The sequence below is a fragment of the Pan paniscus genome, chromosome 2 (genome assembly GCF_029289425.2).
Source record: "Pan paniscus chromosome 2, NHGRI_mPanPan1-v2.0_pri, whole genome shotgun sequence".
Lineage (NCBI taxonomy): Eukaryota > Metazoa > Chordata > Mammalia > Primates > Hominidae > Pan > Pan paniscus.
Genome location: NC_085926.1, coordinates 53,051,193 through 53,078,446, shown reverse-complemented (window position 1 = coordinate 53,078,446; position 27,254 = coordinate 53,051,193). Strand labels below are relative to the sequence as shown.

Below are 27,254 nucleotides of genomic sequence, written 5' to 3'. Positions count from 1 at the left end.
AGCCCGGGAAGTCGAGGCTGCAATAAGCCATGATCACACTGCTGCACTCCAGCCTGGGTGACAGAGTGAGACTCTGTTTCAAAAACAAAACAAAACTAAAAATCCAGCAAGTTTGGAACCCACAGGATTTGTTTTCAATCCATCCCTGACCTTCCATGGCTTATTTTTCTCTACAGTTCCTCCCCTGCCTCTGTCTTCATCCCATCTTAAGGAATTTAGGGTAATTGTTTTGCACAAACATTGGCATAATAAGAAATATTTGGGAGAAATAAATCTGGCCCAAAAAAATTATGGTACATTACAAAGAAAAGGTTTTGTATATCCCAGGGTCCCTGTCTGTTGGGGCTTTGACCCTGGGCAGCACCACCAAGGAGTGGGAAGGCACCTCACTTTTGGCCTCTCGGGTCTAATTCCTCACTTTGGAACCGTGGGCAGGAGATCTTGCCTCTCTGTGCCTCAGTTTCCTCATCTGTCACCCACCTTACGTGGTCCAGGAAAGATGAAAGGAGAACAGAAATGGGAGGCAAATTCAGCTCCAAAAGCCTTGGAAACCCCAAGCCACAGCAAGGCTTCCTGGGTGTCCACTTGACCCACATCCACCCTTCTTTCCTCTTCCAGTCCCCGTGCCGAGGTAGTTCTCTCCCTACACCCTGCACCTCACCTCTATGGCTGTGCCAGGCTCCACTCCTCTCCACCCTCACCCCTCATGATCCAGCTCAAAGGCCTGCTGTGGCTGAGCCAGCAAAGGAGGGAGGGCGAGGGCATTATAAATACTCATGATTTAATGGCTTTTCCTTTAGCCCCATTACCTGCAGAAGGCACCTGGCCTAGAATGCATGGCGTTGATGAACTCAGGTCACCGTTTCTTTCCCTTGGCTTCATTTGGGCTGGTTCTTATGATGTCCTCAGGAGCCCTGGAACCAGCACTGCCCAGCCTCATCCTCACACCTCTCCCCATGCCCCAGCCAGGGAGGCACTCGCCTGTGTCAGGCCTGGTGGCCCTGTTCTTATGACCTCCCCCGCCAGGCTGCTCTGTCCCCATCAGGCTCCTCGTCCTTTCTTGCAACAGCCCTATATTCTTTCTCCCTTGAGAATTAGAAAGGCAGGTGTGTGTGGTGGGGCCAGGAGTTTGGCGGGGAGGGAAACGTGTCCAGAGAGGGCTTTGAGGCAGCTGTGGCTTTGCTTCCCCAGGCCTAGTCACTGGACCCAGCCTAGCTACCCTGCTACCCTACCCCCTTCAAGCTGTGAATCTTTGAGCAAAGTGCTTGATCCCCCTGTGCCTCAGTTTACTCATCTAAAAATGGGCACAATAGCACTTGCCTCATAGGGTGTAGTAAGGAGTGAGAGGAGGTAGGTAAAGCACTAGACAGGGATGCCTAGCTCTAGCCTAGTGGACTTCAACGAGTGGAATTTTAAATCTGCCCAACACAAGGTTACAGAGGGACTGTGGTCCCTGGAATCGTTTGTTTCCCCACTACTGCTTCCTCCTCCCACCTAACCCCAGTCCACAGAAGTGCACGTGGTGGTGGAGCATCTTTTAAAATTCCAATGGAAACATTGCTTTACCCTCTCCTGAAAGACGAAGCTGCAGGTGAAGAAGAAACGAAAACTCCTTTTAGGCCCAGCTGGCCCTGCAGGAGCTTTGGAGGGTAAGGGTGTCAGGCAGGGAGACTGTGCAGAGCCAGGCATCTGGATGTGGATTTGAGGTGTCCTTAGCCTTGGAAACCCCAGTGACTAGGCCCGGGGAAGAAACGCCATGGCTGCCAGCAAATGCTCTTTCAGACGCACATTCCGCACACCTCCCCAGGACAAGAAGGGATGCTCCAGAAGCTTGTTAAATGATTTCCACCAATTTCAGAAATTGCCTCAGCTAGTTGTTTATATTTCCCATCAGCCTTAGATTAAGACAGAAAGAAAATGGGGCCCTGGCGTCAGGAGAGAAGGTGGCTTTGTCCAGGGAGGGACAGCTGCTGTGGCAGTTTCTGAAGAAAGTGGAAAGGCATGAATGGGCCCTGCCATGTGTTGGGTGGCCACAGGCATGAGCTCTCCTGGTCTCGGCTTTCTAAGGCCCGGGCCACGGTGGCCCACGAGGACACCCCTGCACCCCCACATGGCCTCACCCACCAATTGCCAATGTCCTCACCTTGAACCCACTCATCACAGGCTGATCCAGAAACTTGCCGAGTTTTGTTTTGTTGCAAACACTGATTTGCTTTGTTGTTTTTTTTACTTCACTGGGATGTAGGATGCCAGGTTAAGATGGACTGGTTTCTCCTGCCAGAAGCAGCTTTGAATTTAGGATGCCCAGAGGGTGCTGTCTTTTTCTTTTGACAGAGTCGTGGTCTGTTGCCCAGGCTGGTGTGCAGTAGTGCGATCTAGGCTCACTGCAACCTCTGCGATTCTCCTGCCTCAGCCTCTCAAGTAGCTGGGATTACAGGCGCCCACCACCATGCCCAGCTAATTTTTCTATTTTTACTAGAGACAGGGTTTTGCCCTGTTGGCCAGACTGGTCTCGAACTCCTGACCTCAGGTGATCCACTCGTCTCAGCCTCCCAAAGTGCTGGGATTACACGTGTGAGCCACTGTGCCCAGCCTAGGGTGCTGTCCTGAACACTGTTGATAAGGTGGAGTTTTCCTGGGAAGGGAAGAGTGTTCTGCCTACAGACTTGTGGACATCAGGGAGACACCAGATGTGTCTGGGCCCAGCGCTGATCCTTGGGGAAGGTGTGAGGCCATGGACATTTGGGGTGTGGGTCATATCTGAGTAGTGGGGATCCATCAGGCCTTCCTCTTCCTCCTTCTCATTGTCAAAGAGCCATGACCTGAGTGTACCTGGTTCTGATCCGACAGCCCACTGCTAAAGGCCTCCCTCATTTCTATCAGCGTCTGTGGGACATTCCCTTCAACTGTGCAGGAGTCCTGGTTGCCTTTGAAGCTTGGAAATGATGTTTTACCACATCCCCACTGCCCACTGGGCCAGAGGACCTGCTGTTGATCCAGACAATCAACAGAGCTGGAGAGCCCGGAACTGTATTCCGATCCCAGCCCTGCCTTTTACTCCTTGTGAGATCTAGCAGGTAGCTTTGCCTTTTCTCCATCTGCAGAAGGTTCTAATCCCTGCTCACTCTTGCTCCAGGGCCATTGTGGGGCCAAGGAAAAGTTGGGGTTCAGCAGTTCTTTGGGGTGGAATGGAGAGTTGGAGAGCCAGTGGGCCTGTGCATACCAAGGCTGGAGCCTGGGTCCTGCAGGGGAGCTAGTCCAGCACAGAGGTCACGGTGGAGATTAAAATATTCCTTTTTTTGAAACAGGATCTGGAGCTGCTGCCTGGGCTGGAGTGCAGTGATGCAATCATAGCTTACTGCAGCCTCAATCTCCAGGGCTCAAGTGATCCTCTAGCCTCAGCCTCTGGAGTAGCTGGGACCACAGGCATGAGCCACCATACCCGACTAATTTTTTTTTAAATTATTAGTAGAGATGGGGTCTCACTTTGTTGCCCAGGCTAGTCTCACACTCTTGATTCTCCCACCTCGACCTCCTAAAGTACTGGGATTACAGGCGTGAGCCACTGTGCCTGGCCAAGTTTAAAATATTCTATACCATGTGTTATTTTTCCTGATAAGTGATTTTATCTCCTGATATTATGTATTTTATGTATTTCTTGCTATTTAGTTACAAATTATCCTGAGGGCAACCAGTGCCTTGCAGATAGTCACAGAAACACTGGGTCCATGTCCTGCCCGAGGCCAGTCCTGACTTTGCCCGTGGTACGCACCTGTGCCGTGCTCACACTGTCCTGCACAGCATCCTTTTTTACTATAATATGCCATTGCAGGTTATTCCCAGCACTTTCTATGTTGTAAACTGTTAAGTGAATATCCTGACACAGAGTCCTCCAAGAGCCTGGTCTCCTTCTCCATTTTGCCTGCTGATGAACCCTGAGAGTGAACTTCACTGCCTCTTAGCCCCAGCCTCGCCCCTAAGAGAGCCTAGGATGGAAGGGAGCCTGCCCAGGTCATATTGAGTTGATGACCAGCCAGCCTGGAGCCTGAGACTCAGGACCTGTAGGTCAGTGGGCCAAACCGTTCAGATCGCCTGGGTTCCACATCTGAAAAGGGCTTTGCATGATGCCAGCCGCCCAGTCAATGGTCTGTATTAATTGTGACATCGTGGCAACCTGTCACTTGGTCATTCAGCTGACAGTCTTTCCTCCTGCAGAGGCCAAGAAAACCATGGAGGAGCAGTGGACCTTGGTGTCCCTGCTGAGCACAAGCCAGCAACAAGGACCTGTCCCCCCAGGCTCCACGGCATCCTCAGCCACAGACAAGCTCAGCCGCTGGGAGTGTGCACCTGTCACAAGTAATTGCTTCCCAAGAAGCAATTCCTCTGGGTGTCAGTAAAGTCACTGATGCCCCAGCCCTCCCCTCAGAGAATCTGATTAACCAGCCTAGCTGGATGGGAAGCTAGGGAACAAAAGCCACCCAGTAAACAGAAGCGGAACAGCCGAGGAAGGGGCTCTGCCAACTGCTCTGGCTCCTTCCGTGGGCGACAGGGCCTCTGTGGGCTAGTGGCTTTGGAAGGGGTTTGCTCAAGGGCCTTGTTTCCCTGCCCACAGGCATGGGGTACAGCCCCTTATGCTGGAGGCTCATCTTTGTAGTGCGCATTGGTGCTTGGGCAAGGTCTTTGAGCTGCCTGGTCCAAGGGTGGATTCTAAGGTTTTGACAAGATCACTCCACGCTCATGCCTGCTGTGGGCTCTGGCACAGACAGACCCTAGTGTAGGTTCCAGCTCTGCTGTGTCCTTTACACCATGATCTTGGGCAGTTTACTAAACCTCTCAAGCCTCAGTGTTTAAGAGGTTTTATATTAATCCTACCTGCTTTTATATTTAATTTCTCTTTTGATCAAAACAATACATGTATGGTACATAGTTTTAAAGGTTGAACAATACTGCAAGGCTGGAAATACTAATTCCCCTCTTCTTGACCCATAGTTTTAAGGTTGAGCAATACTGCAAGGCTGGAAATACTGATTCCCCTCTTCTTGACCCATTGCTTTCAGTTCTTTTGACTCTTTCACTCTTTTTTTTTTTTTTTTTTTTTGAGATGAGGTCTCCCTCTGTTGCCCAGGCTGAGCTGGAGAGCAGTGGCACAATCACAGCTCACTGCAGCCTCAAACTCCTGGGGTCAAGCAATCCTCCCACTTCAGCCTCCCGAGTCGCTGGGACTACAGGTGTGTGCTACCATGCCCGCCTAATTTTAAAATGATTTGTAGAGATGGGGTCACACTATGTTGCCCAGGCTGGTCTTGAACTCCTGGCCTCAAGCGATCCTCCTGCCTTGGCCCAAATAGTTGGGATTACAAGCATGAACCACTGCACCCTGCCTCTTTCACCTTTAGAACATTGATTTCCTACTATGGAAAATGAGCTGATAGCCACCTCTCCATACATTTCCTCCCCATCCTTCAAATGCTATGATTTGGCGTAAGTTGATATTCAGTGTTTACATGTTTAACGCTACGCAAACATTGTTTTCTGCTAAACCAAGTAGTATTCTATTTCCTTTCTGCTATGATTCTTTGTTTTTCCTCAAGCTATAATTATCTGTCTTTTTTATTTGCTTTTTTATATTTGTACTTTATATTCTTCCCTACAAAATCATACAAATCTGACCAAATACACCCAGCAGGTGTGCTTTCCCTGGAGACATTGCTCCAGGAACCCCTCACTACTTATTCCACTCTTACCAACCTATCTGTTTGCCCCTGCCTCCCTTCCCCAGAGTGAAGACATTGAGGCTCAGAGAGGTAGTAAGATCCGGGTGGAAATGCAGGCCTAGATAAGGAGGTACAGTTATGCTCAAGGGCCAACCGCCTGCCCAGGATGCTGCAGCCCAGTGGGGCGGCAGCCACACAAATCGGACCACTTTGTGGGTTTAACATCTGCAGTGTGGGGCAGGGGCCTCAGGCCCTGAGTGTAGAGGACAGAGGCAGGTCTCCCTGTCCATCCTGAGTGACCATTCCTGGTAAGATGCCCCATGCTGATTTCCATCCCCCACCCAGGCAGATCGGAGAAAGAGCCAGCCCCACTTTTCTCTGATCACCCCATGTTAACTTCCCCTTAAACTTGCTAAACCAGCCCTACCCAACTGCCAAGCTGAGGTTGCCTCCCAGGGCCACCAGCACCCTGCTCATCACAGATGGGGCCACTTTTACTACTTCCCCGTGTCTCGTCTCCCCCATCTCGGGGCTGAGCTCTGAGCCTGCTCCCAGCCAGCTTTGTGCTGCAGGTGACTCTTCATTGCTGGTCAGAGGAGGCTAAGGTCAGCCCTAGGGAATGCATGAAGGTTAAGATGATGCTGGGGGCCCCTGGCCAGCAACTCCCAGTCTTGGTGGCCCAAGTCCTTAAGGGCAGCACACATTCCTGAAGGGGACAGAGAGAGCCTCCTGAGTCAAGAGCTCTTACCCAGACACCACATGCCTCACGATGGAGAGGACTATGCATTGTCGGAGGCTCCTGGTGACTGCCATCCAGCTCACAGGGCCCACTCACCACAGAGGCTGCCCATGAGAATGTCATCCATGTGTTCCTGCATGCCAGAGGCTGTACCTCAAGGAGGCTGTGCCATTGGGCCAGGACTACCCCAGGCATAGGGAGAGGGTACAGGCCGCATATCCTCTCCCTCAGCCATCAAGAGACAAGGGATGGGTGTCAGAGGCGCCTGGGAGATGAAAGATGCATGGAGCACTCCAAATGGCCGCATGCTTTCTAAACACACAACTCACCAGGATTTCATCTGCAACTCAGATTCAATCGGCTAAGTGGGGAAGAAGAAAGTATGTGGTTGTCATGGCAACACCAAATTGCCCAGGACCAGGTTGGTCTCTAAGCAGGGGAAGGGAAGGGAGTGGAGCTGAGCCTCTGTCTCTGTGGTGGGGATGTTCTGGAGAACGGGGCCCAAGGGTCAGGCCCGACATACACCTGTGGGGCGAGGGGCCTTGTTCTCACTACCCCTGCTCAGGGCTGAGGGCCTGAGCCATGCAGTGTTATATAAAGGGTTGACTCGGGGCCCTCACTCTGGGGCTGGGGACCAGACTACTCAAGCATGCAAGTTCCAGAGCCAGCCTCTTGCTAAGGGCCAGTCCCTGCTTCTCCCCACGGGCTAGACCCACCCCAGAGCAGCTCAGATTTGGTGCCTGCTTCTCTTCTTGCCCCCTAGTCCTAGCTGTTCCTGGCAGAGCTTCTGTCTTGAGCTTGGCCATGGATGTGGACACAGCCTGGCACATACCCTGAGTGCGGTCTAAAGGATCAAGGGACCCATAGCCTCACCCAGAGAGTGCCAAGCAAAGCTGATACTTCTATTCATACGCATGCAGTGCTCAGCCTGGCCTCCTCCTTCCCACCAAGAATGAAGTGGAGCCAGCAGAGGGGTTGCCCTGCAATGTGGTCTCTGCCAACCTGGGCCCAGGTGGTAGGTGGTAGGAGAGAGGGCTGCTCAAGTAGGAAGGAGGTGAGCATCGGGACCCTCCCCTCCCCTGGACCTGCCTTAGCCCTGTTTTGATTCTGACCATCCAGTGCTCTGGGGACCCTGGAAAAGGTCCTGGCTCCAAGGTCCACCTGACCAGCCAAGCCTGGCACATCCATCTCTGTGGTCCCAGGATCTGGCCACAGGAGGGCTCCTGGACACGTAATACATGAATAAATGGAGTGACATAAAGAATTAATCAGTGGGTGACTTAGGCAGTGAGAACTAGGAGCAGAAGAAATGAAAGAGACCAGGTTGGGAGGGGGGATGCTGGTAGGGCCAGGTTTAGGGGAGCCTTAAATGCCAGGCTGAGAGGGGGTGTTTGTCAGGCTCCCCCACACCCAGCTTCTGCCCTGGCCCTGGGACAATTTCCGTCTTCCAGAGGGGCCACTAGGGATCCTGGCAGATGTGGCCCTATCACCTGATCCCCTCTCAGAGAGACAGAGACCCCAGGGCCCATCCCCCAGAGCCTGGCTCACCTGGGCCCTCGCAGGGCCTGCCTCACCGGGGCCCCGCAGACCTAACTGCTTCTGCTTCATGGTCTGTGGGTTTTCCCAGTCGTCCAATTAGTGCTAATTGGAAGCAGGAAGTGTGTGCATGTGTGGGGTGGGCCTGGAACTCCGATGTCCTTGTCAGAACTTCGAAGCCCTGTGCTTCCTGGGACAGGCTCTTCCCTAGAGCTTTGTGGTCTCCCGCAGGGCTGGGTAGGGTTGTTGGGAGCTCCCCGAGCACTGGGTATACTGGCTCTGTGCACAGCGGGGCCTCTGCTCTCCAGAGGGCTCAGGCTCTCACCGGCCACCTGTTACCCCAGGTGCCAGTTGCCCCCAGGGCAAGGCAAGCTCATCCTTTTCACTGCCAAATCCTCTTCGCCCGGCACAGAGCTGCGGCTCTTCACAGTTTCACTCTAAGAACGAAGGGAATGATGGGCTCAGGGCCTGGGAGAGAGGTGCAGAGGGGGCCTCCTGAACCCCTCACTGACCCTTGGTCCCAGCCTCAGCCCGTGGCTCCATAAAGGCAAGGAAAAGCCTGCTTTATCTGACTGGCCACACACTTGTGCTTCCCTTGGGGGACAAAGGGTGCAGAGGCGCTTCCACAGAGGCGGGACTTCCCCTTACTTTCCCTCCTCCCCGTGTTCCCTGCCCCCTCCACTTGCGGCACAGGTGAGGGTGTCCAGAGGCAAAGCCCCTTTTGTGTCAAGCCCCAGCCCAGGTTCTCTCCCCACCCACAGATGCTGGTGGGCAGTCTGACGACAGAGGCTGTAACGGGGGAAGCATGGGATATAGGCACATGGGGGAAGGCCCCGGAACCCAGCCTGGGCAGAGGCCGGTGCCCCACCAGGCTCTCTCTCTGCAGTGTTATGTCAATCATTGCCCACAGGTGCCCTCGACCTGGACACCGTCAGGCCTCCTTCGCGGTGGACTGAAACCCTGTGGCACAGCCCAGGACCACCCAGCCCCATGGGCTGGGGGCTCACATCTGGAAGCAGGGCCCCCCAGGACTCAAAGGTGCTCGGAGATGAAGATTGCTGGGTGTCAGCTCATGGGGCCAGCCTCGGCTTCACCCCCAGGAAATGCCTGCTTGTTGCTGTGCGGCAGGCACTAGAGCAGGCAGAGAGGGCAGTGGGCTCCTCTGAGGTCGCGGGCGGAGCCCTGTGAGGAGAGGCCTGGCCGCCGGCAGCCACTAGAGGGCAGGACCCTCCTGTGTGTTTCCTCCAAAGGGTTGTTGAGCAGATGAGCGGGACTGACAGGAAACAATGGAGCAGCCGCCCCAGGGTGCAGTCACCACAAGCCTGCTAGAAGGGCTCAGCGGAGGCTGCGATGCGTCCGAAAGTCCACTGGACCCTAGACCTTAAATGGCCTCCCTGAGCCTTTAGGCTTTTACTTCCTGGGAGCCCAGCCCTGAGCCAACAGAGACAGTGCCTGGCTCCTACATTGGCAGAGAGTGACAAGTCAGTGTCCCCTTCTTAGAACATCAGTGGTAGAGGAGCAATTAGGAGAGCAGGTCCTCCAGCTTCTTCCAGGTGCAGTGTGGAAACAGAGGCAGAGAAGAACTCACCTGACCGCACCTACGAGGTGGGTAGGGACAGATACTTCTGAGAGTGAACCATCAGCCAAGCACGCCCAGCAGCCCTGGGGGGTCAGTGCATGTTGTCGGGTGCTACTTTTGCAGTTGAGGAAACTGAGGGTCAAGAGAGGCTCTCATTTGACTGAAGTCCTACAGCAAGGGTGGACCAGGGTTCCCGCCTGGGCAGGATGATGCTGAGCCTGCATGCAGGCTCCCATGCAGCCTTATCACAGCCTCATGTAGAGACGACCTCCTGTGACCTCGCTGACTTGAGTGTGAGTGTGTGGGGACCCTGGCTGCCGCAGCAGGAATGAGGCAGCCTCTCTGCATCCTGACACTCCCAGGCAGAGGCCTGTCCTTCATCTGGACCTACCAACAGTGATGCCAGGAGCAGCTGCCTCTAGCACACGTGTTCCCCTGGGCCAGAGGAACTATGTGAGGAACCCATGGTGCATGCCATGACAACCCTCCTTTAGGGCCTCTTGAGGCCACAGTGGTGCTAAACCCAGGAAGTGGGTGCCAATTCAGGGGACCATTGGCAGCCCTGCTGCCCCTCACTGGGCTATGCCTGCAGTCACGGGAGGCAAGGACCTGCTTTTGAGTCTTTGGCTTCACCTTGTTCTTACAGCCAGACTTGGGGCTCTCTACCTGGGGCTGGGGATAGGTAGTTCTCAGCCTGGGCAGCCCCAGGAGCTGCTGAGTGTCATATCCCTGGGGAAGGCCTGAGCAGTTTGAGGCTGATTTTGGTTGTCCCAATACTGCTGGGAACGACTGGGGAATGAGAGTGTCTTGGGGACCTATTCCTGGAGCCTGAGTCTAAGCTGAGCTGTGGCTCATAAGACTAAATTGCATGGAGACCCAACATGCCTGCTGGGCCCGTCAAGGGCTGGTGTCTGCTCTGGGAGGTAGCCCCATGGCTGGATCTTTCTCTATGTCCCAGGTCGGCCCCTGTGACCTGGGGCCAGTGTGCTGAAACCTGTGAGGATCAGGCATAGCGAGGAGGGTGGCCCCATAGGTAGGCCCATACAAGGGACTTGGGCAGAGTCCCGTCCTCCAGCTAAGTATCTGGGGCACCAACCTCACAGACTACAGAGTTCACTCTCATTAGCGCAGGGGTCCTCTCAACAGCTTCAGTGACCATAGGGATCGGTGTACCCATTTCACAGATGGGGACACCCAGGCTCAGGTCTTACCACCCTTTGCCAACAGCTTCTTCACTGGTCTCCTTAGCTTCCGTTTTCCCTTTTCCTTCCTTGTTTTAAGCTTTCAAAAAATTTTTTTAGGCTGGGTGTAGTGTCTCCTGCCTGTAATCCCAGCACTTTGGGTGGATTGCTTGAGCCTAGGGGTTTGAGACCAGCCTGGGCAACTTAGTGAGACCCCACCTCTACAAAAAATTCCAGAATTTTCTTTTTTTACTAATTTAAACATTTTGGCTGGGCGTGGTGGCTCATGCCTGTAATCCCAGCACTTTGGGAGGCCAAAGTGGGCGGATCATCTGAATCAGGAGTTCTAGACCAGGCTGGCCAACATGGTGAAACCCTGTCTCTACTAAAAATACAAATTAGCCAGGCGTGGTGGCATGTGCCTGTAATCCCAGCTCCTTGGAAGGCTGAGCCAGGCTGGTCTTGAATTCCTAACCTCAGGTGATCTGCCCACCTCAGCCTCCCAAAGTGCTGGGATTACGGGTGTGAGCCACCGCACCTGGCCAAAAAAAACTTTTAAAATTATTTAGTGGCTTATTATATAAGAAATACATGAATACATTTTTACTTTAAAAACATAATTCACCCAGCAGTTTGGGAGGCTGAGGCAGGTGGATCACCTGAGGTCAGGAGTTCGAGACCAGCCTGGCCAACATGGTGGAACCTTGTCTCTAACTAAAAATACAAAAATTAGCTGGGCGTGGTGGCGGATGCCTGTAATCCCAGCTACTCGGGAAGCTGAGGCAGGAGAATTGCTTGAACTCGGGAGGCGGAGGTTGCGATAAGCTGAGATCGTGCCACTGCACTTCAGCCTGGGCGACAGAGTGAGACTCCGTCTCAAAAAAAAAAAAAACAAAATCATAATACAGGGCTGGTCATGGTGGCTCACACTTGTAATCCCAGCATACCTCTGGGCTCAGGCAATCCTCCCACCTTGACCTCCCAAAGTGCTGGGATTACAGGCGTCAGCCACCGCACCCAGCCTGTTTTGATTTTTTTCAAGAGACGAGGTCTCACTATGTTGTCCACACTGGTCTTGAACTCCTGGGCTCAAGCTATCCTCCTGCTTGTGCTTCCCAGAGTTTTAGATTTTCAGGCATAAGCTATCACACCCAGACTTATTTTCTCCTTTATCCCCAACCACTGCAGTTAGGTTTGGGTTGGGATGGGGGCAGGTGGGAGATGGGGGAAGCCAACCTCCAAGCAGGGCAGGAAACATCTAGCCAGCCCCATCTTCCCGAATCCACAGCTAGGGTGCTTCCCGGAGAGCCTGCTCTGCTGCAGGGGACAGTGGGAGTAGTCTGTCTCCATAGACACACAGCATCCCAAAGCCAAACATTTCCCTCCTCAGTCCTTGTAATTGCCACTAGGCTGTGCATATATGGGAAACCCACAGGGTTTACCTCATCCCCTATTGCTGGACATCCAGGCTGTTTTCAGCGGTGCTGTTACAGCTCACTGCAGTGGCCGCCACAGTGCAGGTCTCTGCCAGGCTCTCTACGGGGAGGCGCTGGGAAGTAGAATTGCTGAGCTGGGGGACAGGGGTTAAGTCACCCTCCAAAAAGCCTGTGCCCAGCCCCAGCATAGGCACTTGTTGTACTAACACTTTGCTAAAACCTCTCTCTTCGATGGGAATTTATCTCATTGCTTATGAGTTTGCTTATCTTTTCTTACTGAGTGATCATTTTTATTTCCTTTTTTTTCTTTTTCCCCCTCACCTCTCTGAATTTTATTTATTTCCTTTTACCATGAAGAATCTGCTTATATCCTTTCCCCATTTTTCCACTATGGTTTTTATCTTTTCCTTATTCATTTATAGATCTTTATACAGATGCTCTTCAACCTGCTATGGAGTTTCATCCCAATAAACCCTTTACAAGTTAAAAATACTGTAAAATGAAAATGTATTTAATATGCCTAACCTACTAAACATCATAGCTTAGCCCAGCCTGCCTTAAACATGCCCACAACACTGACATTAGCCTACAGTTGGTCAAAGTCACCTAACACAGTCTGGGCACAGTGGCTCACACCTATAATCCCAGCACTTTGGGAGGCTGAGGAGGGCGGAGCACTTGAGGTCAGAAGTTCGAGACCAGTCTCGCCAACATGGTGAAACCCCGTTTCTACTAAAAATACAAAAATTAGCCACGCGTAGTGGCACATGCCTGTAGTCCCAGCTACTCAGGAAGCTGAGGCAGGAGAATCGCATGAACCTGGGAGGTGGAGGTTGCAATGAGCTGAGATTGTGCCATTGCACTCCAGCCTGGGCAACAAAAGTGAAACTCCATCTCAAAAACAAAAACAAACAACAAAAAAAGTCACCGAACACAAAGCCTGTTTTATAATAAAGTGTTGAATATCTCATGTAATTATCAAATATTGTGCTCAAAGTGAAAACCAGAATGGTCGTATGGATACTTGAAGTATGATTTCTAATAAATGTGTATGACTTTTGCACCATTGTAAAGTAAAAAAAAATCCCAAGTTGAGCCATATAAGTCAGGGACCATCTGTACGTTCTGGATTTAAATCCTTTGTTGTATTTTCTCGCTTCCCTTTGCCCCACCTGGAGAGGTTGACTCTAGAGGGAGTGCAGGGGACAGGGCCAGGACCAGGCTTTCTGCCTAGCTGCAGCTCTTGGATGTTATGTTGGAAAATGTCTAACCCTGGCTAGGTGGAGAGACAATGGTCAGGTGACTTTTCTGAAAGCCTCTATTCTGTCACCTGTAAAGTGGGCAGAATACTGCCTACCACGCAGGGTTGTGGTGAGGATTAAAGGAACCCACCCATGGACAGGTCATCTGATGAGTGCCACACACATGTGAGGTGGACAGCTGCTGGGCAGGAGGCACCGTGTCGAGTAGGTGCCCGATAAACGGTGACTGTGGTCTCTGTGCCCGGTGAGTGTATGTGGGTACCTTGGTGGGGGGGGTCTCTCCTGCAGAGCCAGTGCTCAGAAGTTTAGCATGGATGGGGGGCAGTCTGAGACAGGGCTGGTGCTTGGAGGAAGGGAGAAGTGGATGGGCTGAGCTTAGGGAGAAGACACCACAAGGTTGGCTCATATTGGGTGCAGTTGTGAGGGTCTACTAAGGTCAAGCCCTGTCCCCTCCTGCATCAGGATCCCCAAAGGAAAGTGTTGGGCTGACTTCCTCCAGCCAGGTTGGCTACAGCTGACCCTCTGGTCCCACTCCTGCCAGGCAGTCCTGGGGCCTCAGAAAAGCCCTTTGGAGGTGACATGTGGTCCAGCCCACTTGAGGGCATGACTTGGCCTTGGCTGTAATCTGCTGAAACTAATAGGAGGTATATTTATGAGTTGCCATAAAAGGCACTGACATACTGGTGATAAAAGCCACCAAAATCGCCCTGCTGTAAACTGCCATTTACATGTTTATGACCTTATTCCCCAGCCAGTGGGTTAGATATTCCCATTGTCACTGACCAGGAGGCTCAATTCTCAGCCAGGGGCCTGCAGGGTGAGTTGAAAAAAGGAAGCACTAATATGAAGGCCCAGGGCCACTGCCTGCTCCTCCTTGCAGCTGCTCCCTCCCAAGAGACTCCTCCTATCGAGCATACCCTGGAGGCTTATTTTTTTACTGAGGAGTAACTTACATTCGGTACACTACACCAATCATGAATGCATAATACAGCTCAATGAATTTTACGTAGATGGACACCCGTGTAACCATGACCCTGAGCAAACTTCCTCACCCTAGGAAATTCCCTTGTGCCCCTTCCCCACCAATGTCCCCTAGCCCAGAAGTAACCACTGTTCTGACCTCCATCATCAGAGATCAGTTTTGCTGGCCTAGAATTTCACCCAAATGTCGTCATACATGTGTTTTCTTCTGTGTGTGGCCTCCTTTCATCAATACAATGTTTTTTATTTTTGTATATTTTTTGAGACAGGGTCTTGCTCTGTTCTCCTTCCGCAGTGCAGTGGCGCCATCACGGCTCACTGTAGCCTCCAACTCCCAGGCTCAAGTGATTCTCCCACCTCAGCCTCCCAAGTTGTAGCTGGGACTACAGACATGCTCCACCATGCCCGGCTAATTTTTTCTATTTTTTTGTTTGTTTGTTTGTTTGTTTTTAGAGACAGGGTTTCACTATGTTACCCAGGCTGGTCTCTAACTCCTAGACTCAAGCGCTCCGCCCGCCTCGGCCTCCCAAAGTGCTGGAATTACAGGCGTGAGCCACTGCGCCCAGCCAATATAATGTTTTCCAGATTCCTCCACGCTGCCCTGTGTAACAGTTGTTCTTTCTTTTTTATCGTTGAGTAGTTGTCTCCATTGTATGGATGGATAGGCCACACTGGTTTATTTATTCTCCTATTGATGGATATTTGGGTTGTTTCCAGTTTTTGGCTACTATGAATAAAGCTGCTATGAATAGTCCTGTGCACGTTTGTGTGAGAATGTGTTTTTATTTCTGTTGGGTAAATCTTCAGAATGCAGTAGCTGCCTCAGAAGGTAAGAGCGTATGATGTCATAAGAAACTGCCAACGGCAGTGGATGAGCATTCCAGTTGCTCCTCTTCTTTTGAGGTTTCTCTGCCCCAGACCCTCAGTTTCCTTAAAGAGCCCACCCATCATCCCATCTGGAGGTGGGCCTGGCTGTAGGGGATGGCAGGCATCCTCCAGGAACCCAAAATCTTGCTGCAAGGGAGGGATCTGGCTGATGTGTGCAGGTGCCAGTTACACCCTCAGGGAGCTAGCATGGGAGAAGAGAATTCCATTTGGTAAGCACCAGTTAAGAGTCAGGCACCACAGTAAGGCTATTATTTGTATGCCCTATTTAATCCTCTAGGTGCTGGAGTCTTGCCAGCAATGGCAGACAAAACATTTAGTGCCTGCAGACTGCCCTGCCTCCACCTGCCAAGGCTGCCCATCCCCAGCAGCCCCTCCCTGGCCATCATATTAGATCTATCACATGACCCAGCACAAAGACACTGAGAAGGTCTGTAGAGCTTCTCTCCATCACCCCACTGCCCAGAGCAAGGCCCAGGGAGAGAAGAGACTTTGGTCCCATGGTTATAAGCAGAGCTGGGAAACAACTCAACTTTTCTGCTCCCAGCTCAGGAGAGAAAATCAGGCCTCCTCTCTTAGAGACAGGCCTTTCCTATGCTCCCTTCTCATCAAATCAACCTTAGGGAGGGCTTCACTCGGCTGGGAGCACTGCTAGGGGGGTGTGTGTCACAGTCCTGCCCAGTGGTAGCAGCCAGCCCAGCCAGGGCAGGCACACAGCAGGCATCAGTGAAAGGAAGGAAGAGGCCGGGCGCAGTGGCTCACGCTTGTAATCCCAGCACTTTGGGAGGCCAAGGTGGGTCAGATCACTTGAGGTCAGGAGTTTGAGACCAGCCTGGCCAACACGGCGAAACTTCATCTCTACTAAAAATACAAAAAATTAGCTGGGCATGGTGGCATGCATCTGTAGTCCCATCTACTCGGGAGGCTGAGGGAGGAGAATCGCTTGAACCTGGGAGGCAGAGGTTCTAGTGAGCCAAGATCACGCCATTGCACTCCAGCCTGGGCTACAGAGCAAGACTGTGAAAGAAAGAAAGAGAGAGAGAAAGAGAGAAAGAGAGAAAGAGAGAGAGAGAGAGAGAGGGAGGGAGGGAGGGAGGGAAAGGAAAGGAAAGGAAAGGAAAGGAAAGAAAGAAAGGAAAGAAAGGAAAAAGAGAGAGGCCGGGTGCGGTGGTTCACGCCTGTAATCCCAGCACTTTGGGAGGCCGAGGTGGGCGGATCACAAGGTCAGGAGATCGAGACCATCCTGGCTAACACGGCGAAACCCCGTCTCTACTAAAAATACAAAAAATTAGCCGGGCGTGGTGGCGGGCATCTGTAGTCCCAGCTACTCAGGAGGCTGAGACAGGAGAATGGTGTGAACCCAGGAGGCGGAGCTTACAATAAGCCGATATCTCGCCACTGCACTCTAGCCTGGGTGACAGAGCAAGACTCCATCAAAAAAGAAAAAAAGAGAGAGAGGGAGAAAGAAGGAAGGAAGGAAAGAGAGAGAAGGAAAGAAAGAAAGAGAGAAAGAAAGAAAGAAAAAGAAAGAAAGAAGAGAGAAGAAAGAAAGAAAAGAAAGAAAGAATGAAAGAAAGAAAAAGAATAAGACAAGGCGTTGGAAGAAGACCTGATCAACAACTTCAGGGTGAAGGGAAAATAACTGATAGAAGACCAGAAAGGCGACCACCTCATGAACGAAGATTTGGAAAGCCACTTGAAGAAAAGGGTGAAGGAGGCGAATTTTCACTAGATAGACCGATTATTGACCAACCTATTCGAGGTCATGGATGTGGAATGGGCTGAGGAGATGGATCTGATTCTCATGGCAAACGTGAATTTGATAGGCATCGTGGAAGTGATCTTCTTTTTCACATTACAGTGGCCTGAAGCACGAGGACAAACATGGAGGTAGCGGATCTTACCGCTGGGGAACTGTCAAAGATGAATTAACTGACTTGGATCCATCAAATGTGACTGAGGAAACACCTGAAGGTTAGGAACATCATCCAGTGGCAGTCACTGAAAATAAGGAGAATGAAGTGGAAGAGGTAAAAGAGGAGGGTCCGAAAGAGATGACTTTAGATGAGTGGAAGGCTATTCAAAATAAGGACTGGGCAAAAGTAAAATTTAATATCTGAAAACCAAATGAAGGTGCTGATGGGCAGTGGAAGAAGGGATTTGTTCTTCATAAATCAAAAAGTGAAGCGGCTCATGCTGAAGAATCGGTTATGGACCATCATTTCCAGAAGCCAGCAGATGATATAACATCTCAGCTGGAGATCAATTTTGGAGACCTTGGCCGCCCAGAACATGGTGGCAGGGGAGGACGAGGTGGACGCGGGCGTGTCGGGCGCCCAAACCGTGGCAGCAGGACCAACAAGTGCTTCTGCTCCTGATGTGGATGACCCAGAGGCTCTGGCGTAACTGATGCCATAAGACAACCCTGGTTCCTTTGTGAACTCTTCTGTTCAAAGCTTTTGCACGCTTAAGGATTCCAAACAACTAAGAAATTAAAAAAAAAAAAACTGTCATTCATACCATTCACACCTAAAGACTGAGTTTTATCTGTTTTAAAAATGAACATCTCTCGCTACACAGAAGTAACAAATATGATAGTCAGTTTTGTATTTAGAAATGTGTTGGTGGCCGGGCGCTTAGGAGGCCGAGGCAGGCGCATCATGAGGTCAGGAGATCAAGACCATCCAGGCTAACACGGTGAAACCCCGTTATAATACAAGAAATTAGCCAGGTGTGGCGGCACTCGCCTGTGGTCCCAGCTACTTGGGAGGCTGAGGCAAGAGAATCGACTGAACCTGGGAGGTGGAGGTTGCAGTGAGCCAAGACTGCACCACTCTATTCCAGCCTGGGTGACAGAGGAGACTCCGTCTCAAAAAAAAAAAAAGAAAAAGAAAAGAAAACAGAAAAAAAGAAAGAAAAAAAGGTAATGGTAGCAGGGATGTTTTCATAATTTTCAGAGATTATGCATTCTTCATGAATACTTTTGTATTGCTGCTTGCAAATATGTATTTCCAAACCTGAAATATAGGTGTGAACAGTGTGTACCAGTTTAAAGCTTTCACTTCATTTGTGTTTTTTAATTAAGGATTTAGAAGTTCCCCAATCACAAACTGGTTTTAAATATTGGACATATTGGTTTTAATATCTGCTTTGCATTTTCACACATGGTCAACTGGGACATGTTAAACTTTGATTTGTCAAATTTTATGCTGTGTGGGATACTAACTATATGTATTTTAACTTAGTTTTAATATTTTCATTTTTGGGGAAAAATCTTTTTTCACTTCCCATGATACCTGTTTTATATATATATATATGCTAAATCTTGACATACAGAAATATCAGTACTTGAACAAATTCAAAGCACATTGGTTTATTAACCCTTCCTTGCTCCTTGCATGGTTCATCAGGTTCAAATTATAACTGATTTACATGTTTAACTATATTTACTTTTTAAATGCATGACTTTCCTATTTTAAAATCTAAACTAGACATCTTATTGGTGAAAGTTGTTTAAGCTACTTATTGTTGGTAGACACATCCTGTCAAGTGAAGTAGCTTTACAGGTATGGGTTTCCCCGCCCCGCCTCCACCAGGGTGGGTGGAATAAGTTGATTTGGCCAATGTGTAAAATTTAAAGTGTTCTATACAGTAAGTGTCTGGCCATTTGGTATGATTTCTGTGTGTGAAAGGTCCTAAAATCAAAATGGCATATCCATAATCAGCAACCATTTAACCCTTCCTTGTTCTACAACAAGCAAAAAAATCTAAAGGGCACTGGTTGGTAGGATGAGGTTGGGGAGTATTTTAATTTTTGGAATTTGGGAAGCAGAGAGCTTTACTTTATAAGGTTAGAACAGCAGCACCATCCATTAAATATAAACCGAAAATCTTTACTGTTTCTAAATTTCCTAGATTGTTATTATTTGCTCCTAAGTTGAGTATTTGTCCCACAGAAAGTAATAATTATCTTCTCCCTCTTCCTCCATTAGAAAATTAGGTTAATAATGGATTCCTTTAATGGGAGCATCACCACGTATTAAAACATCCACGGAGAGAATGATGAATAAGAAAAGTTTTCTAGGATTGTCTTTTATTCTGCCACATTTATTGTTAAACAGGGAAGGATTTTTTTAAAAAGTTTTAAGAATCGTTCATCACTTCATTTTTAGAAATGTTCTACCTGTATATGGTAATGTCCAGTTTTAAAAATATTGGACATCTTCAATCTTAAACATTTCTATTTAGCTGATTGGTTCTCACATATACTTCTAAAAGGGAAATTGTGCATTACAAGAGTTACTTATTTGGATTAGATTTATTAATCTCAGTTACCTACTATTCTGATATTTTAGGAAGGAGGTAATTGTTTTTAATGATGGATAAACTTGTGCTGGTGTTTTGGATCTTATGCTGAGCATGTTCTGCACTGATGCTAATGTCTAATATACCTGCTACCCAGAGATTAATTTAGTCCATAAGGACTATTGACCCCTCTTAAGACTGCAACATACACACTCCTAAATCAGTGTGTTTAGATTTTTCAAGTATCTAACTCATTTCTGAACATGTACCATGTTTATAAACCTCTGATTTCCAGCAGCATATTATAGAAAACACCTGCTATTAAAAACACTTCACAACTTCTACGCAGTGTCACCCATTGCTACTTTGAGAGACAACACAGCAATACCTGGTATGTTGCAAGTTTTCAAGATAGCCAGAACTTAAAAAGTTGGTCCATTAGTTGTATCTGATGGATATAAATTTGCCTCCTAGTTCACTTTGTGTCAAGAGCTAAAATTGTGAACCTTTCTCTTACTGGTGGGTAATAACTGAAAATAAAGATTTATTTTCATGCTCACTTCTTTTTTTTTTTTTTTTTGAGATGGAGTCTCGCTCTATCACCCAGGCTGGAGTGCAGTGGTGCGATCTCAGCTCACTGCAATCTCTGCCTCCCAGGTTCAAGCAATTCTCTTTCCTCAGCCTCCCAAGTAGCTGGGAGTACATGCCACCACGCCCGGCTAATTTTTGTATTTTTAGTAGAGACGGGGTTTCACCATGTTGGCCAGACTGGTCTTGAACTCCTGACCTCAGGTGATCCACCCACCTCGGCCTCCCAAAGTGCTGGGATTACAGGCGTGAGCCACTGCACCGGCCTCATGCTCACTTCTTAAAAGTCATAAAGACAATCAAATAGGATCCTGTTTATCGTCACGCGTTTCCCGGTTTCTGAACTGTGTGCACATCCTTGTGTGCTTTTTTTTGTGATGGAGTCTCACTCCTGTCGCCCAGGCTGGAGTGCAGTGGTGCCATCTCGGCTCACTGCAACCTCCACCTCCCAGGTTCAAGCGATTCTTCTTCCTCAGCCTCCCGATTAGCTGGGATTACAGGCGTGCACCATCACACCCAGCTAATTTTTGTATTTTTAGTAGAGACGGGGTTTCACCATGTTGGCCAGGCTGGTCTCAAACTCCTGACCTCAGGTGATCCACCCACCTCGGCCTCCCAAAGTGCTGGGATTACAGGCGTGAGCCACCGCGCCTGGCCTCCTGTGTGCTTATGTTTAATTTCTAAATTGAATTTTATATGGAGTCTTTATTTGCTAAAAGCCAGGCTGTTGAATCACATTTGGAAAGGGTACCTATCTTAATGACTAACAACTTAATTGGGAAAGTTGAGTTCTTGTAAAATAGAAAACAAGGACTTCTTGGATTAAATCCAACTGTCACTTCTTAGCGGATCATTTTTTGATGGTGAAAGTTAAGCATACTGAATGCTACTTTTTATTGACAAACTGGCTACAATACTCTGGAAGAAAAAAATCCCTAAATGGATACAGATTCCTAAAGTAATAGTGGCAGCAGATGTTTCAGTGAACTTTTATCTTGACACTTTTAAATAGAAGTAATGCCAGAGCTGAAATTTTTAAGGCACTTACAGCTTGTATCAAAATTATTGGAGACATGGTTTCTTTATTAGCTATTTTGAGAACTGTGGAGTTATGCAAGATTTTTAAAAAGTGGCACCAGGGGGCCAGTTGTGGTGGCTCACGCTTGTAATCCCAGCACTTTGGGAGGCCAAGGCAGGCGGATCACCTGAGGTTAGGAGTTCAAGACCAGCCTGGACAACGTGGTGAAACCTCGTCTCTACTAAAAATACAAAAAATTAGCGGGGTGTGGTGGCGCATGCCTGTAATCCCACCTACTCGGGAGGCTGAGGCAGGAGAATCCCTTGAACCCGGGAGGCGGAGGTTGCGGTGAGCTGAGATCACACCATTACACTCCAGACTGGGCAACAAGAGCAAAACTCCGTCTCAAAAAAAAAAATGTGGCATCAGGTACTATACATCTAGTTAGTTCCTTTACTCTGTTTTATTTTTTAAATGAAAGTAGGATACATCATTTCCAGGGCTGTCAATATATTTGGGGCTTGTTTTTGGTATGGATTTGGATGGAGGATATTAAGTATTCATTCATTCTAATTTTGTTATTTTTCTAATTGCCAGAGACGGTTGCACTGAAATAGAAACACATTACAGGGAGTTGCATACAAAGCCTAAATGTGTACTGGATTTTGAAAATACTAGATTGGTGCAGTTACTTTTGCGCCAACCTAATATGTCTTTAGGAAAGTACTAGTATGTGGAAAGAAACAATAGGTATTAAAAGGTTTAAAGGAATGAGAAATAGGAAGTTGCTAGAACCTAACGGATGTTGACTTTAAAGGTAAGATTGTTCAGGTATATTAGTGGACATCTAGTCCAATGCTATAGCAAATTCCAGAGGTCTCAGGTGCATGCAATTCTACTTTCTAAAGAAAGTAAACACTTAGAAAATAGATTCTAACCCAGACATTTGGATTATACTGAGATAAATATGTAAATAAGTTTTAGCAAGTCTGAACACTGACAAGCCAGGTCTTCAGGTTAACTAAGAAAAGCCCAGAAACTTCATCATTTACTGTGCTTTGTATGCCATAACTGGTAACAAGGCAGTAAAATGATACATATTTGAACTGGACCATAGTAATTAAATGATTTATCAATATCATTTGTAAGACAATTGTCAGGTTGAGATTAATAGTAAGTGGCAGCTTCCCAGAAATCTAGCTTGTCATTTGGCTTAGCTGTGCCCTGGGATTGCCTTTTACCTTAGGCATGCTTCTGGGCATGTTTCCTAACTTAAAATCTTCCTTGATTTTTAAGTTCAAATTTGGAGGTTATGTGAAGTGATTGAAATAAGTCTTTCAGGCTGAGGAATTAGGTAATTTCAAGACTATAGAGAAAGCAAGTTTGTAATCTAAACATGAGAAGCTTAAGTTTAGGAAATGATTAGAATATAAATTGTTAAAACCATCAAGATTTTGGCCACAGATGAAAATATGAACATTGGGGCCAGGCGCGGTGGCTCAGGCCTGCAATCCCAGCACTTTGGGAGGCCGAGGTGGGTGGATCATGAGGTCAAGAGATGGATACCATCCTGGGCAACATGGTGAAATTCTGTCTCTACTAAAAATACAAAAATTAGCTGGGTGTGGTTGCACACGCCTGTAATCCCAGCTGCTCAGGAGGCTGAGGCAGGAGAATCGCTTGAACCCAGGAGGCAGAGGTTGCAGTGAGCCGAGATCATGCCACTGCACTCCAGCCTGGGTGACAGAGCGAGGCTCCATCTAAAAAAAAAAAAAAAAATACCAGCCAGGTGCAGTGGCTCACGCCTGTAATCCCAGCACTTTGGGAGGCTGAGGTGGGCAGATCACGAGGTCAGGAGATCGAGACCATCCTGGCTAGCACGGTGAAACCCTGTCTCTATTAAAAATACAAAAAATTAGCCGGGTGTGATGGTGGCTGCCTGTAGTCCCAGCTACTGGGAGGCTGAGGCAGGAGAATCGCTTGAACCCGGGAGGCAGAGGTTGCAGTGAGCCGAGATGGTGCCATTGCATTCCAGCCTGGGCAACAGAGCAAGACTCCAGCTCAAAAAATAAATAAAAAATAAAAAAGTAAACTACTCTGTAGCTGTAACAGGCATCAAACAAACACATGAAATGTCCTTGTGAACATCTTGTAGCTTCACAGCAATATCCTGACAGTTATTGTATTACATTGGTGCAAAAGTAATCACAGTTTTTGCCATTAAAAGTAATAGCAAAAACTGCAATTGCTTTTGCACCAACCTAAATATGTAGACTATACCTTAATATGAAAGAAAGAATGGCAGAGTAGGGAGAGGCAGGGACTGTGACAGAGGGCATCGGACAGGCAGGAACTGTGGTCTCCACTCATGGTGAAAAGGTGGGGGTGTGAAGGACTCTGGGCAGCAGAGGGATTCAGGCAGTGCTTGCCTAAGCCCAGCAGGTGGCTATGGAGAGAGAGTGTAGGAAGGTCCATGGTGGTATCTCCCTTTATCCTCTCTTCTCCTGGTTGGGCCTGCCTTGCCAAGTCCCTTCCAAGGGCCAGATGAACAGCCTTCTTTACAAACCTCCTGCCCTGGCTTCTCCAAAAGGGCCATGAGGGTCATGAAGAATGCTCTTGCCTGCGCTGGATGCCATGTTGAAAATAAGCTATCACCCAGGTTTCACCCTAGAGAGGTCAATTCCAAGGCCTGGGGGTCAGGTAGGGTTGAGGGGCTATCACTTTATAGATATGTGTCTTTTTGTACTTCAACTATACTTCAGTAGTATAGAAAAACAGAAACATTTTCAATCATATTCATTTCATTAAAATACTATTAATATTTTAATATCATAATTGTCTTTAATATCATTTAATATAATAACATGATTTAATATAATATTTTATGAGGGGCAAAATGATTATACTTCTTTGGCAAACAAAATAATTTAAAAATAGTATTTATCTCCTCTTTACTTCTTTTTAACATTTCTATATTTTGTGTTTTACAATATATGTAATGTTTTATTAGACTAGTATAAATATATTAAATAATATGATTTAAGTATTTTGGAAGGCATACATTCATGTAGGTACAATATTTTGAAGGCCAGTACAAAAGGGAACTCTTGAATCTCCGTCCCCTGGGCATTCTATATGATTGAAATAATAGGATTTACCTTGCAATAAAGGAGTAGTTTAACCTTAAAGAAAAAAAGAGGCCGGGTGCAGTGGCTCACACCTGTAATCTCAGCACTTTGGGATGCCGAAGTGGGCAGATCACCTGAGGTCGGGAGTTCAAGACCAACCCGGCCAACATGGTGAAACCCCATCTCTACTAAAAATACAAAAATTAGCTAGGCGTGGTAATTACAGGCACACGCCTATAATCCTAGTTACTCGGGAGGCTGAAGCAGGGGAATCACTTGAAACCGAGAGGTGGAGGTTGCAGTGAGCAGAGACTGCGCCACTGCACTCCAGCCTGGGCGACAGAGCGAAACTCCAACTCAAAAAAGAAAAAAAAGAAAGAAAGAAAAAGGAAAAAGAAAAGGAATAATCTGATACATGTAGAAACATGGATGAATCTCAGAAACAAACAGGACGCCTGACACAGCAGGTCACACTTGTAAACTCAGGACTTTGGGAGGCGGAGGTGGTAGAATCACTTGAGACTAGAGTTCAAGGCCAGCTTGGGCAACATGGTGAGACCCCATTTCTATGAAAAATAAGAAAAGATGTAGTGACACATGCCTGTAGTCCCAGCTACTCAGGAGGCTGAGGCAGGAGGATCACTTGAAGCCAAGAGTTAGAGGCTGCAGTGCACAATTATTGCACCAATGAAGTGAGACCCTGTCTCAAAACAAAAAGGTAGACAGGGACTGGGGCTCACGCCTATAATGCAAGCACTTTGAGAGGCTGAGATGGGTGGATCGCTTGAGGTCAGTAGTTCAAAACCAGCCTGGCCAACATGAGAAACCCTGTCTCTACTGAAAACACACACACACACACACACACACACACACACACACACACACACAAGCTGAGTGCTGTGACTCACACCTGTAATCACAGCTACTCGGGAGGCTGAGGCAGGAGAATTGCTTGAACTGGGAGGCAGTGGCTGCAGTGAGCTGAGATGGCACCACTGCATTCCAGCCTGGACGACAGAGTGAGACACCATCTCGAAAACAACAACAACAACAACAACAACAAAGAAAAAAGCAACCAGACAGGATTGCTACTTGGAGGAGCTGAACAAAAAATAATAATAAAAAACAGACAGAGAGTATTGCTCTATGATGAAATTTTTTTCTTGTCTTTTCTTTCTTTATTCTTTTCTTTTTTTTTTTTTTTTTTTTTTGAGGCAAAGTCTCACTCTGTCACCCAGGCTAGAGTGCTGTGGCACAATCACAGCTCACTGCAGTCTTGACCTCCAGGCTCAAGTGATCCTCCCACCTTAGCCTCCAGAGTAGCTAGGACTACAGGCTTGGGCCACCACATCTGGCTAATTTTTAAATTTTCTGTAGAGATGGAGTCTTGCTATGTTGCCCAGGCTGGTCTCGAACTCCTGGCCTCAATCAATCCTCCCACCTCGGCCTCCTAAAGTGCTGGGTTTACAGGCATGAGCCACTGTGCCCGGCCTATGATGAAGTTTATAAAAACAGGCAAAAGTAATCTTGAAACTAGAAATCAGATCAGTGTTTGCCTATGGGTGAGGGGAGTCATTAGAAGCCTCTGTGTTGGCCAGGAGCGGTGGCTCACGCCTGTAATCCTAGCACTTTGGGAGGCCGAGGCTGGCAAATCACTTGAGATCAGGAGTTTGAGACCAGCCTGGCCAACATGGTGAAACCCCGTCTACTAAAAATACAAAAATTAGCCGGGCATTGTGGCACGTGCCTGTGATCCCAGCTACCCAGGAGGCTGAGGCAGAAGAACTGCTTGAACCTGGGAGGCGGAGGTTGCAGTGAGCCGAGATTACAACACTGCACTCCAACCTGGGTGACAGAGAGAGACTCCCTTAAAAAAAAAAAAGAAGTCTCTGTGTCTTTGTGGTGGTGGTTACATGGGCTGCACCTCTGTGAGCACTCAGAGAACTCTACACTTATATAATAGGTATATGTGTATATATCTATATCTATCTATCTATATATATATATTTTTTTTTTGAGACAGAGTCTTGTTCTATCGCCCAGGCTGGAGGCCAGTGGGGTGATCTTGGCTCACTGCAACCTCCGTCTCCTGGGTTCAAGGGATTCTCATGGCTCAGCCTCCCGAGTAGCTGGGATTACAGGCGTGTACCACCACACCTGGCTAATTTTTGTATTTTTAGTAGAGATGAGGTTTCACAATGTTGGCCAGGCTGGTCTCAAACTCCCAACCTCATGTGATCTGCCCACCTCAGCCTCCCAAAGTGTTGGGATTACAGGCGTGAACCACCGCACACAGCCCAAAATGGGTATATTTTATTGTATGCAAATTATACCTAAAAAAAAAAAGTATTGTAAAAAAATCTTGGCCACACTCATGCCTGTAATCCTAGCACTTTGGGAGGCCAATGCGGGGCAGATCACTTGAGCTTAGGAGTTTGAGACCAGCCTAGGCAACATAGTGAGACCCCCATCTCTAAAAAAATACGAAAATTAGCCAGGCATGGTGGCACGTACCTGTAGTCTCAGCTACTTGGGAGTCTGAGGTGGAGGGATCACTAGAGCCTGGGAGATCAAGGCTGCAGTGAGCCATGATTGTGCCACTGCACTCCAGCCTGGGTGACAGAGCAAGAGCCTGTCTCACAAAAAAAGCAACAAAACAAAATAAAACAACAGCAGCAGCAGCAAAGCGCCATCTGGGCCACATTTGACACAGGGCCTACCAGTTTGTGTCCTCTGTCCCAGTCACTGTATACATTCCTCATATAATTTTTTTTTCTTTTTCTTAGACAAGGTCTGGCTCTATTGCCCAGGCTGGAGTGCAGTGGCATCATCTCAGCTCACTGCAACCTCCACCTCCCAGGTTCAAGCCATCCTCCCACCTCAGGCTCCCAAGTAGCTGGGA

The 27,254-nt window shown here is 48.3% G+C and overlaps 1 protein-coding gene and 1 pseudogene across 2 annotated transcripts in view; both read left to right on the top strand.

Annotated features, from left to right (window-relative positions):
• Positions 1 to 15,189, top strand: part of RFT1 (RFT1 homolog) — a 63,651-nt gene extending 48,462 nt beyond the window's left edge. For both annotated transcript variants that reach the window (XM_063602450.1, XM_055110058.2), the window contains exon 12: positions 4,216 to 15,189. In XM_063602450.1, coding sequence (XP_063458520.1) covers positions 4,216 to 4,360 — 145 coding nt within the window. In that variant the 3' untranslated portion in view covers positions 4,361 to 15,189. The remainder of the gene's footprint in view (positions 1 to 4,215) is intronic.
• A 137-nt stretch (positions 15,190 to 15,326) lies between these two features.
• Positions 15,327 to 18,638, top strand: LOC129397404 (SERPINE1 mRNA-binding protein 1-like; annotated as a pseudogene).
• The last annotated feature ends 8,616 nt before the right edge of the window (positions 18,639 to 27,254 follow it).